General features: G+C 42.3%; 4 protein-coding genes across 6 annotated transcripts in view; 2 read left to right on the top strand and 2 right to left on the bottom strand.

Moving 5' to 3' along the window:
• ca16b (carbonic anhydrase XVI b) overlaps positions 1-2,937 on the top strand; it is a 75,348-nt gene extending 72,411 nt beyond the window's left edge. Inside the window, exon 29 of the mRNA XM_028999433.1 lies at positions 282-2,937. Coding sequence (XP_028855266.1) covers positions 282-422 — 141 coding nt within the window. The 3' untranslated portion in view covers positions 423-2,937. The remainder of the gene's footprint in view (positions 1-281) is intronic.
• A 488-nt stretch (positions 2,938-3,425) lies between these two features.
• tardbpb (TAR DNA binding protein b) lies at positions 3,426-8,349 on the top strand. 3 transcript variants are annotated; one of them, XR_003751480.1, is made up of 7 exons: positions 3,426-4,162; positions 4,342-4,505; positions 5,400-5,540; positions 5,646-5,852; positions 5,943-6,027; positions 6,893-7,036; positions 7,783-8,349. XR_003751480.1 is itself a non-coding variant. In XM_028999435.1 (5 exons), the coding sequence occupies exons 1-5, from the start codon at positions 3,922-3,924 to the stop codon at positions 6,426-6,428; spliced, it is 1,239 nt and encodes a 412-aa protein (XP_028855268.1). In that variant the 5' UTR covers positions 3,426-3,921; the 3' UTR covers positions 6,429-7,030. The 3 variants fall into 3 exon arrangements, 2 of the variants coding, with proteins under 2 accessions (XP_028855268.1, XP_028855269.1); XM_028999435.1 differs by lacking the exon at positions 7,783-8,349 and having other exon boundaries at positions 5,943-7,030; XM_028999436.1 differs by lacking the exon at positions 7,783-8,349 and having other exon boundaries at positions 5,682-5,852; positions 5,943-7,030.
• Positions 8,213-10,226, bottom strand: cenps (centromere protein S). Its single transcript, XM_028999439.1, has 5 exons — positions 10,082-10,226; positions 9,281-9,404; positions 8,788-8,821; positions 8,607-8,673; positions 8,213-8,520 (listed from the first exon to the last, which is right to left on the bottom strand). The coding sequence occupies exons 1-5, from the start codon at positions 10,106-10,108 to the stop codon at positions 8,401-8,403; spliced, it is 372 nt and encodes a 123-aa protein (XP_028855272.1). The 5' UTR covers positions 10,109-10,226; the 3' UTR covers positions 8,213-8,400.
• Positions 10,227-11,327: 1,101 nt separating this feature from the next.
• Positions 11,328-12,373, bottom strand: rbp7b (retinol binding protein 7b, cellular). Its single transcript, XM_028999437.1, has 4 exons — positions 12,211-12,373; positions 11,790-11,968; positions 11,592-11,693; positions 11,328-11,507 (listed from the first exon to the last, which is right to left on the bottom strand). Exons 1-4 carry the CDS (start codon positions 12,281-12,283, stop codon positions 11,454-11,456), a joined length of 408 nt encoding a protein of 135 aa, XP_028855270.1. The 5' UTR covers positions 12,284-12,373; the 3' UTR covers positions 11,328-11,453.

Consider the following 12,373-nt stretch of genomic DNA (forward strand, 5'->3'; position numbering starts at 1 on the left):
ATTTGTTCATTTGTCCTACTACTACTTTTGGTCTCTTAAAAAGTAAGTGGCACATACACAAACTGTTGTATTTCCTACAGCGTTCACCTGATTTGGATGTAAATGTTACACAAAGCCACATGTTTCATTTCAAATCCTTTGTGGTGGAGTCAAAAGATTAGAATTGTGTCGATGTCCCAATATTTATGGACTTGACTTTATTTCTTAAGCAAATTCCAGTATGTCTGTGCGCCAGTCACCTGTCTGGATTAAAAGCAACTTTTTCTGTGTGTCACCTTCAGGAGCAGTACCAATTCCTATACAAAGCTGTGCTCAGTTTGGTGAGCAGCACGGAGAATGGACTCTGGCCGAAGTATCTGGACAGAAATGGCCTTACAATAATCACAGCCAACCCAGCAGAAAGCATGGAGTCCCTCGTGTGAACTCTGAACGTTTTTCTTCGAGGGGTGCATATCATAAGGCCTTTTCCGCCAGGACCGCCGGAATACGTAACATAAGGACTTTTTTTATACTGGTAAAAGAAAACTTTTTTGATATTTATTTTTCGCTGCTTTTTGTTATCCTGCTGATTGTCGATACCTGACGCACTGTTCACATGACAAAATGCAGCTCTGTCTACTTTGCACTATACTGTCAGTGTTACTGCCTGATACCTAGCCAATTACTAACCACACTGTCAACACACTTTTGGATCAGCGCTTTGTCTGCGCTTTCTTAATAGCCTGTGACGGAGCATTTGATGCTGACAAGTAATGGGGAAAAAATGATCTAAGTGGACCAGCCTCTCCCATCTTCATGAGAATACAGCACAAGGCACAGATCTGCACAGAGTGAATTTGCTGTTTCCCCAAGAGATCTTACAAGCACTGATTCCGAACATGGGTTCTACATGTGCCTCACCAATGTCAGATCATGACATTCTGAGCAGGAACCCACAGTCAGGAATCTTCCCCCTCATGAAGTTCACTGGAAAACCGGGACTCCAATCAATCAATCAATCAATCAAAAGAAAGAAAAAAAATGAAGACATCGTTGACAGGATGGCATGGTATACTTACTAACGTACATTTCCTGGAAAAGAGGGAACTTAAAATTACTGATTATGTTTCATACTTAATGACAACTTTTCATCCCTGCCATTATAGTGCAGGTCCAGCATATGTCCAGCTGGTTGAAATATAATTGTTGTATGTTTATTTGTATTTTTGTTTGTTTAATATTTATTTTATTTTTCATATATTTTGTATCTTCTAGACTTGTATAAGTGTAGAACTATAACAACATAATGGGCCTTTACTCTGATGCTTTTTTTGTGTAAATACATCGTTATATTTTGTACACTTCTGTCTCATGTATATTTCATGCAATTTATCAATGAAATGTGTGACACAAAATGCACACGCCTGTCACTTTCTGTCATTAGAAAGTAATTAGGGAATAGTAATGAAAACATGCACAGATTGAGGTGGGGCTCCTGTTGTAGTTTGTCAAGGATTTATTAAGACATTATTAACAGGCTTTATGGGTGGCTTTACAAGCAAGGGACTTTCTACCACTTGGGGTGTCACACAAGAGCCATTAACACGCTGTAAATATCCAGTTAAGACAAGTGTTCAGACCAAATAACTTGAATGGCTTGAAAACATATGTAATAAATGATGAAAGGTCAGCGATGAAACATTACAATTTCTTTACTTGTTCTAAAGCAAAGCCTTTTTATTCACCTGACCGATCTGTGATTGAAAATGAAGACATATGTTTAGTTATAATTTATTTTCTCAACACCGTAGGATGACCTGCATGCTATTTAACATTTGTTTTTGTTTTTTTTGTTTTTGTTTCACCAGTATATATAAAACTAATTATTTAATTTCACATGATAAATATCAGATAAGCTGCATAATCCAACCAGTGCCTCTCTATCATTGTCTGTTTCCCATTTCTCATACGTTTCATAATTTTCTAAACCCTGTAAAAATCTTATTAATTTGTTTTAGTCCAATAAACACTGAATGAGCAATTATTTTTTAATAAAAAACCTTGAACACTTTAGTCACACTTTTACAGGTGCGACTAAGGATTCACTATTTTTCTTTGATTTAAACTGGATTGCTTTGAATTAGTAATATGCATAAATTTAACACATATAATATTACAACATTTTTTATTTGTAATACTTATTACAAATTAATTATTTGGTCATGCTAAATTAAAATCCGCATTTGACAAGCAACTAATGCCCTCTACAGGTTATATATGTCTTTAGTCTGAAACCACCCAGGCCTGGTTTTAAACAAATGACTGGACAGATTGTTTTTCAATCAAACAATGCAGTGTCTAAATATATATTGCAATACTCAGTCAGAACGTCCATAACACACACAAACGGATGAAGATTGTTGTGAAGATCACTATTTGTCAGGGGAAATTATCATTCATTTAATTTCAATACCCTTTGCAACTTTTAACATGGAGCAACATAATAGCCACAATGCTGATGCTTAAAAGCTACCATAATGTGCCTCTAATATGTTGCTATTTTTCTTTTTCAGTTGTATGACTGAAGCTTTCTCTCCATTACAGAAATTAATTTATTGTCTAAATGTATTAATTAACTAATACATATACATACGTTTATTAAATATTCACTGTATCGTTTTATATGACCATTTGTTGCAGTTTGTTTTGGATTTTTATGTATTCTTCACCCTTTTTTCCTTCAATCATTAAATTTGGAGAATTACAAAATCAAAGCTATTTAATTATTTGTATGTTCATCTGTTTGCAGGTTTATTTCCTTTTGTTTGATAACTGTACGAACTATACATGATGAACTCAAAATGTACTGTGTGTGCGTGCGTGCGTGTGATACCTAAAAGATTCTTATTGTTCAAAATGAGGGTTAGTCAGCCTTCCTTTTTGTAACTGGAAAAATTAACTAGCTCTGTTAAAAATTATATATTAATACCTTTTGTTTGAGTGTTATTTAATATTGTATATTGTATTAATATATCTGAAATTAAGTATGCATTTCCTGTATTTCATTAAATTCATTTTATGTAACTACTGAGCCTACCTTCGTATCCTTAATTAACGGTACAATGCTGGTGTACACAGATAACATAAAATAAAAATTACACCCTCGAAACGATCCCAGAGCAATAGTAAACTGCAAAGTTTCCAGAGGCATCTGGGTTCACCCACCACACCGCAGGGGAGTCCGATAAAGGGAGTGAAAATGTATTAAAGTTGTTTGGAAGGCGTTGCCAACCCCTCTAATTTAAACTTAATATTTACTTACACTGTCGCGACACGGTGACATTATACAAACATTGTTACGCTACGACCGGAGAATTGGAGATCGGATGTTTGTTTTCACCCCGTCCAGATAATGGACGCTTCCCGGCGATGACGTGTCTCCTGGATGACCGCGATGTTGCCATTTTGAGCGACACCGGAGCTCCACGACGCTCGGGCGACGACAGACGCGCGGCCGCGTTCGAACTCGCCGAGTTAATTTGGACGTTTCGCGGCGGTGTAGATTTGGCGGACGTCGTGTTGTACGTCGAACGGCGTAAACCCGTTTCGGGGAAGAGGAGCGGGAGAAGCCGTCCAGACGCCCGCCTGCGTGTGCGTGGCGTTAGCTCGTCGTCGGTAGCGAACCCGCGTTGCGGTAGAGACCGAGGTCGGCGCTCCGCGGCGGCGGGGGAACCGTGCGTGGGCCGTCTGGAAGCGGGGCTCTGCTGTCCGGCTCCCCGCGTCTCCTCCCGGGGTTTAGCGCAGAGCCAGCACGTGGGCAGCCCCCACCTTCCTGTTCATTGTTCGGCCGCCGCTGTTGTTGTCGTCGTCGGCCGCGCTTCTAGCTGCAGCTGTCGGCGAAATTCGAAGGAAGCGGAGCCCGAAATAGATTAAAAAAAGAAAATGGCCGAGCTCTACATCCGCGTGGCGGAGGACGAGAACGAGGAGCCCATGGAGATCCCGTCCGAGGACGACGGCACGGTGCTGCTCTCCACCGTGGCGGCGCAGTTCCCCGGCGCCTGCGGCCTGCGCTTCCGGAGCCCGATCTCGCAGTGCATGCGAGGCGTGCGCCTGGTCGAGGGCATCCTCCACGCACCCGAGAACGGCTGGGGCAACCTGGTCTACGTCGTCAATTATCCCAAAGGTATTCTGTGCTTTTTTTTGTTGTTGTTTTGCGTGTCAACGAGAGGATGAATAGTCTCCTAGTGTGGCCGCTAATTTGCCGAGTGATGCATGTTTAATGCATTTTGCCATGATCCTCTTGGGGGTTCAGGTTGCACGGAAGGAGCGGCTGCTTTTTAAACCCCACATCCCCTGTTGCAGATAACAAGAGGAAAATGGACGAGATTGATGCATCCTCTGCCACAAAGATCAAGAGGGGCGACCAGAAGACCTCGGACCTCATAGTGCTGGGGCTGCCGTGGAAGACCTCGGAGCAGGACTTGAAAGATTACTTCAGTACCTTCGGCGAAGTTATCATGGTGCAGGTGAGGTTCTGCGTTGGACGTTTATGTGCATAATATTTTCTCTGTTGGGCAAAAAGGATAACCCTTCAATTCCATAATGGAAAAATTCTGTTTTTAATGCAGATGTGGTTTATTTATTTATTTCTAGCCTTCTGATTCTGCCAGAGGGTTCCAAACTTTTTCCATTGTGTGGAGTAAAATGGCTAAAGTGTAGGAGCACCTTAATAACAAGCAGGGTTCCTGCGGACATTAAAATGGCATTTCAAAAGAGAATTTTCCAGGCCATGAGAAGTTTTTGAATATGAAATAAACATGTAAAGTTATTGAAAATCTGTCCGACATGTGAATGTATCACAAAGTACATAGCTCGTGTAAGACTGGTTTAGATTTTTTTATTCGTACATTTGCACATAAAATTTCAACATGTGGTCATTGAATTATTATTATTTTTGTAAAAATGTCTTAGAACCCTGGCAAGGAACAGAATGTCTGCCTTGGAGTTGCCAGGCACATGATCGTTTTATTCCTAATATGTGTCTGTGGACACAGAAAACTTCCCAGAGTATCTGAACATTCCAGACCACCCAGTCTGGAGACATGGCCTGCGTTTGTGAAGTGAAAGTGATTGTGAAACACTGCAGCACAGCACACAGTGACACAACAAAACGTGTCCTCTGCTTTTAACCATCACCCTTGGTGAGCAGTGGGCAGCCATGACAGGTGCCTGGGGAGCAGTGTGTGCTGAACGATGCTGTGCCCAGTGGCAGTTTGGGATTCGGACCTTCTGATTACGGGGCCGCTTCCTTAACCCCTAGGCCACTGACTTTATTATGAGTCTAGACGATTTAGTGAAACTTGTGTTTATTAATTTTTGTGGGGCACAGTTAGCATTAAACATTTTATTAACTGTTTCAGGTCAAAAGAGATGTAAAAACGGGACACTCGAAGGGCTTCGGCTTTGTGAGGTTCACAGACTACGAAACCCAGACCAAAGTTATGTCACAGCGCCACATGATTGACGGCCGTTGGTGCGACTGCAAGCTCCCAAACTCCAAGGTACATTAAAGTTTTTACCATTTCACAGAACGACCCTTTAAACCCATCTTTCACATTTCCCATTCTGAGAAAAGCACACGGGCCTACCCTTATTGTTGGGGGTAGGCCTTTAGTCCAACGGATGTCTTTTTCGGCTTGCAGGCCGGCCCGGACGAGCCTATGAGGAGTAGAAAGGTATTTGTTGGCCGGTGCACAGAGGACATGACCGCTGATGACCTGAGGCAGTTCTTCATGCAGTACGGGGAGGTTACGGACGTGTTTATCCCAAAGCCGTTCCGCGCTTTTGCTTTCGTCACTTTTGCCGATGACCAGGTGTGTGTTCTTTTTGCAGGGATGGGGTAGAGATCATGTGCACTGTGTGTGTCCAGGGCTTGTGTAGTCTGATCTGTAAAATCTGTGTAGGTTGCCCAAGCACTGTGTGGTGAAGACCTCATCATCAAAGGAGTCAGCGTTCACATCTCCAATGCTGAGCCTAAGCACAACAACAGTAGGCAGATGATGGAGCGCCGCTTTGGGAACGGGTTTGGGGGTCAGGCCTTTGGTAGTAGCCGCAGCTTAGGGAGCAGCTCTAGCAGCCTGGGCAACTTTGGCACTTTCAACCTGAACCCGGCCATGATGGCCGCCGCGCAGGCGGCGCTGCAGAGCAGCTGGGGGATGATGGGCATGCTGGCTAGCCAGCAGGGCCAGTCCACCAGTACCAGCACTAGCGGGCAGACTAGCTCCACCCGGGGGGACACCCAGACCTACAGTTCAGGCAATAGTAACTACAGCACCAACTCGGCCAGTCTGGGGTGGGGAACGGGCTCGAACTCGACCACCAGTGGCAGCGGGTTCACCTCGGGCTTCGGGTCCAGTATGGAGTCGAAGTCCTCCGGTTGGGGCATGTAATTTGAGTTTGGGGTGTTGACTTTTCTCGTGTGTGTGTGTGTGTGTGGTAAGTATCTTCTGAGAGACTTCTTTCTTGTGTAGAAAAGAGAAAGAAAATAACTTTTTGAGGAGGGCAAAATTGAATGTTTTTGTACATTGTGGACAAAACCAGTCCAGGATTTCGTTTTGAGGTGTGTTTGAAGTGGATCATTGTTAAATGTGGATGTCCGACTTTTGTTTTGGTTTTGCCATTTCAACTGGATTCTTAAATGCATGTATTGTAGTTTATCTTGCTAAAGTGCATGAGTAATTATATCACCAAATCATATTCTCAGTTTTTTTTGTTTTTGTTTGTTTTTTTCTCCTTGATATTGCATTGATAAAGGATCTGGTTGAAAATGGAAAATGCAATTTATGTTCAAAAAGTTTGTTTACCAGTCAGGTGTCTACGGAAAAAAAAGCCTTCATCAAAATCTCTTCTGCAGTTCACCTCTCTCCCGTTTTCCTGGGAAGACGCCCGCGTTTGGCTGCATTGTATGGCTGATGCCACTGTCAGTTATCATCTTCCCCGTGTGTATATGCTTTGCCAACACCGATCGACTCTCTCCTTCGCATGTGCCGACAAGACGGTGGGTGTTCCCTTTTTTATCCACTTTTTTTTTTTTTTTTTTTTTACAAATGGCAAGATCTGCGCAAGTGACATTTTAAGAACTCTTGAGTGCGATTGAGGATGGTGGCTTGTTGGTGGCGAAGAGTGAGACGCTGAGAATGAGCGAACGGAGCGAGCGAAAAGGCGTGGAAGAGCGAGAGCGAAAAAAGACTGATTGTGCGATGAGAGGGCCAAATGTGACTGCGATGGGTGGCTTTGGTGCGAGTGTGAGTGGAAGCTGCAGATGCTACGAGCACCTCCTTTTATGACCCCCCTTATGATGGACACTCTGAAATCGTCTGTCTGCCCCTCCCCCTTTCCTCCTTTAACCTTTTCCCATATTTTCCTTTAGTATACTGAAGTGCTGAAGTAGCACAGAGTTTAGTGGGATGTTGTGATTAAAAAATGTCTTGCTTCTATAACCCATCCTGAATGCTGTATGGTGTGTGTGCTTTATTTCCTTGTACTTGACCTGTAAGTGTGAACTTGATGTGGATGACAACTGCTGAGGACTCTTGAGGGGACATGAGTGATGGTGTAAGTGAGACTTGTATGTGGAGTGCTGTGGGTGTCTTTGCTCAGTGTTTTATATGATCATGTCAAATGAAGGGAGTTCTTCAATAAATAAAACGTTCATTTGATTTAGGTATTTTGATTTGAAACTGGTTGACCCTTGTGTTCTTCACAACAGTCCAACAACAAAACTAATTGAATTCGCACATTTAGGGACCTTGGATACTGCTGACCGAGGTTTCCATCTGAACCCAGAGTGTGAAGTCAGGTTTGTGACGGATGAAGATGGAAGCCTCAAGACTAAGCGGGTGATGTCCCTAACCTGAGCTGGGGCTCAGCCATTTTTCTCTTAACGTCCCTGGAAAGTGAATGACATGAACTGTTGAGAATGGTATCTGATTCTTCTTCTTAAAAAAAAAAAAAAAAAACATTCTTTCCTGATGGCTTGTGATTGGCTTGGTCCATATTGGAGATCTGGGATTAAATTGTGATTTCAGCCCTATTCCTGGCCCCACTGCATCCGATGTCCTTTTCACATGAGTTTATAGACTATTCACACTGTAAAATGGGCTTTGAGGAATGGTGCCGAGATCCATGATTGACTTTGTTACAGATTAAAGACACCCATAAGTATGGTAGTCCAGTGTCTTTATATGCATTATTTTAATGTGGTACAATTTTAATTGTTTTGGAGAAACTGCCGGTAACAAATGTCAAACTCCCTTGCAATTTTTTTTTGTTTTGTTTTTTTACACACAATAATAAAAATCCTAAACCAGATGTCTGTATTTGAGTCATTAATACACAAACCGCTGTAAATAAGTATACATTTCAATCATCCTCATTTCCAGGGTCTTGGTTTTTCCGCTTCTCCGTGTTTTTCTTCCTCTTCTCCTTCTGCTCTTGGTTGGCACTTGCAAGCTCCTCGCTCTTCCGTTGGATGTGTGCAGACTTGGGAAGGAAGAAAACCCACTTGATGAAGGGAGTGAAAGCAGTGGCATAAACAAGTCACTGCGTATTGAGTGTGTGTGGCTCACCAGTGCAGTGCTGCGTCGCGCTAAAAGCTTTACATCCTCAACAGAGACGCTGCTTCGTTTTGCGTGCCTGAAAACAGGGAGGGGAGGTTTAACATGAACGTGCGGTCTGGTGAGCCAGAGCTCATCCAAAAGATGCCGAATTTACTTTATAGTTCGCCCAAAAAAAGGGAGCATCGCTTACTTTGCAAACGCCTCCAGGTCTTTAGCAAAAGTGTCTGCAAAAGAAAGGTATACAGTCTTGGTTACTGTTAAAAAAAAAAATCCAATCCGTTATTCAGACTTGAAATTTCAACAGGTGTGCGGGCCCTTGCTCCATTTTTTTCATATACATTTATAGTTTGATTCACTTATTTAATTGTTTAAATAATAATTGTTTTAGTTTTTTGTTTTGTTTTTCTTTTGCATACAGGACCAAAAAAAAAAAAAAAAAACTTCCAGCTCCATAGTCCTTTTGTTCTTCTTCTTCTTTTTTCTTTAAATGCCTGGTATTTTGCTGGCTTGGAGTCAGGGAGGGGAGGAGGGTGCTATAGGGTTTATAAGGGGGTTATAAAATATATAATTTACAGTATATTGAAACATTACATGTTCACCCTGTTATATCCCTGTTTAAAATCAATAAAAATATTGTTGAAACAAAAAAATCTATTTTAAGTGTGTAAAATTGGATTTCTCACCACACTGTCGAAAAGCAGTCTCCGCAATAGCAGCAACAGCCTGTCTGCTGAAGTCCCGCTCGCAGTCTGCACCGATACTCTGACAGATCAGGCCCGTCGTGTAGTGGAGTGCAGCTTTCAGCCTCTACACACACAGCATTTATCAGACGGCCAGAGTCCCCCTGGAGCAACTTAGGGTTAAGTGTCTTGCTCAGGGACACAATGGTAGTAAGTGGGGTTTGAACCCGGGTCTTCTGGTTCACAGGCCAGTGTGTTACCCACTAGGCTACTACCACCCTGGCACACACACACACATACATACACGGCACCACACACACAAGCGTTGACTGAATAACTAAGTGCCAGTACATAATAAAAAAAAGTGTGTGTGTGTGTGCATATATATATATGGTGCAAAATAAATGAATAATTATTTTTCCATAGTCATCTCACTGCTGCTATTGACTATGGCCCTTCGCAATACCCTGGTAATGCACAATTATCAATTTACCCAATAGTTTCACTTATTTTTACTGACCAAAGCCCTTCCAGCCTATTTATTATATTTATGATTCCTTTGCATGTACCCCCCCCATGTCACTTGTACCCATATATTGTGTACGTAGTGTTTTTATAATGTTCTTATAATGTTATCTAGATTTCTTGCATCTTTGTGGTCTTGCCAGTTAAGTTCATTGTCCAGATAACTGAACAATGACAAAAGTCTTGAATTTATAAAAGGTTTTAACGTGTTACAGCGGACCTCGGAAAGAAGCAAGCCGACACCCGCGGTAAGGTGAAAAGTGGGAGTAACAGCACGACCTGTCTCTGCGCCGGCTCGTCGTCCATGTCCAGCCGCAGCCGCCGTCGCGGAACCGAAATCGGACAAAACCAGCGGACAACGAGCGCCGTCGATGTTTTGGAATCTGAAAGGCGCGCGCTGCTGAGCTCTTCTTCTTCTTCTTCTTCAGGTCCTGTAACGTTTGAGAATTTTGAGCGGACAACAGCGCCACCCCGCGGACAGGAGGCAGCAGTGCGCCATGTGTACAACACGTGGAAAGGTGGAATGGCAGGTCTTTTCATGCAGGATGGTCAGACGCTGAGAGTAATATATAAATGATCGTATGAGCTGCCAGTGGCTGAAGCTCAGTTATGATCATGGGGGGGAAAAGCAGGGAAGACCCTGACATGAAGAAAATAAACACAATCACAAATATAGTGAATGCCTCTGTAAACCAAACAGATGGCCTGTTCTAAATTCATTACTGTTTATGATCCTCAGGCAGATTAATTCCTTGATCGCCTTCAATTCCAGACATTGACAGACATTCCTCTTTTATCCCAATTTGTCTGATTGGAGCCGACTCAAAAATACTAGCAAGGAGGCCAGATACTTCTATCCCATTTTAAATCATGTTATTAAACTGAATTAAACCACATTATATCCTACATTAAACCTTAATAACCATTTACAGAAAGGCCAAACATTTTACTCATCCCGCCTCCTGGCCCAAGAATGGAACCCATCTGGGCAGAGACTCGTGCACATCGGAGATTGTGTTGATCTTGTTAATCTGACTCCACTAAGCAATGTATTTTTACTCAAATTTACAGACACAGGTAAATGAATATCACATTTACACAGAATTTTGTATATGTAAAATGGTACCAATGATACAGAAAGAGGAACGGAGAAAACTCCAGAGAGAACAGTGGGGTGGGGGGTCTGTGGGAACCCAATTGTCATTCAGGCAGGACCCTTAATTCAGGAATGCAGGAATGCAGTGGACCCTCCTCTCTTGGCACTTCAGGCCATTTTTGACCATCTGGTTACCTGAAGGTTGTCCTGATTTGGGAATGGGGATTCGGATTTAACTTGCCTGCACGCTGACACCACGGACAGCCAGGGAGCATCAGAACATGTGAAAGGAAAATTAAGTATGTTTGGAAGATTGTCTGGGGGAATTAAGTCGTCAGCAAAGTTAACTGCAGCATGGGCCCATGTGACTCGGCTCTGCCGAATTGGTTCTGATCGCGAGGACAATCCCAGTCAAATTAAGCAAAAACGTACAAAGAGTCTCTTTTAATTGTGTTGGAATTGAAAGCAGGCATTTCAAGTATCAGTTCTGACTCTTAACAGTAAAAAAAAGCATTGACATGCACTATCATTTCATCTATATGTAGAGAAAGACAACTACACAGACTTCTTGAAAATTTGCTTGCAGATTTGGTCTTCACATCTGATTTCCTTAAAGAGAAGAGCACAAAAAGTGAGTTGCCTGGGTGTTTTTTAATTCTAAATCGTCTGCGTAGAAAAGAGACGCATCATTACCAGATAGAGTTCATCTCCTTCTATCCAGTGAGTCCAGCCTCGGTTTTTCTTTTCTCCTTTCTGGACACAGACTAGCTTGTCATTGTCCCAGTTGACCACCGTCTGTTGAAACAAAAAGATGCACCCAATGTAAGATTTTTTTCAAGCCATAAAAATGTTGCAATAAAACACTAATTACAGAGAAAGTGATGCTGCTACCCGGCATTTTCTGTTGTCCAGGCCTTTCGTCAGTTCATCATATTCTTCCCCAACCTTGAATTCGCATAAGTAGTTTCTAAAAGTGCTCAGAGTCTTAATGTTGAAGGAGTCACCATCTTGTTCAATCACTTTCTGAGGTTTCAACATCCTTGCTATCTTGCGTGTGGCAAAATCAATGCCTATAAAGAAAAACAATAAAAAAGTATTAAAATTATAATAACTGTTATTAATCCTTCAGGCTTGCTTGAGTTTAAAGAGTTCTAGCTGTTTTTTTTTTTTTTACTGACCTTGGATGAATATTAAATATTTAGTCTTTCTTGGGGGGGAAATGTGCATTAAGGTTCAATTCGAATGACTACAAGACAAGATAAAAAGCAAAGCTATGAAAAGACGACTAATATAAAATACCAGCGCAACTTACCAAGAGAGACCATGTAACCTTCGAAGTTGTCATTGCTGACCATGTCCCAGGTCCCGCTGAAGTCAGTAGGCATGATGAAGGAATCACTCTCCTGCGGAACAACAGCCCAGTCCAGAAGGACAATAAATGTGTGTCGGATTTCAGTCCGCGGAGCTTTTGTAGG

The sequence above is a fragment of the Denticeps clupeoides genome, chromosome 12, assembly GCF_900700375.1.
Source record: "Denticeps clupeoides chromosome 12, fDenClu1.1, whole genome shotgun sequence".
Taxonomy (NCBI): domain Eukaryota; kingdom Metazoa; phylum Chordata; class Actinopteri; order Clupeiformes; family Denticipitidae; genus Denticeps; species Denticeps clupeoides.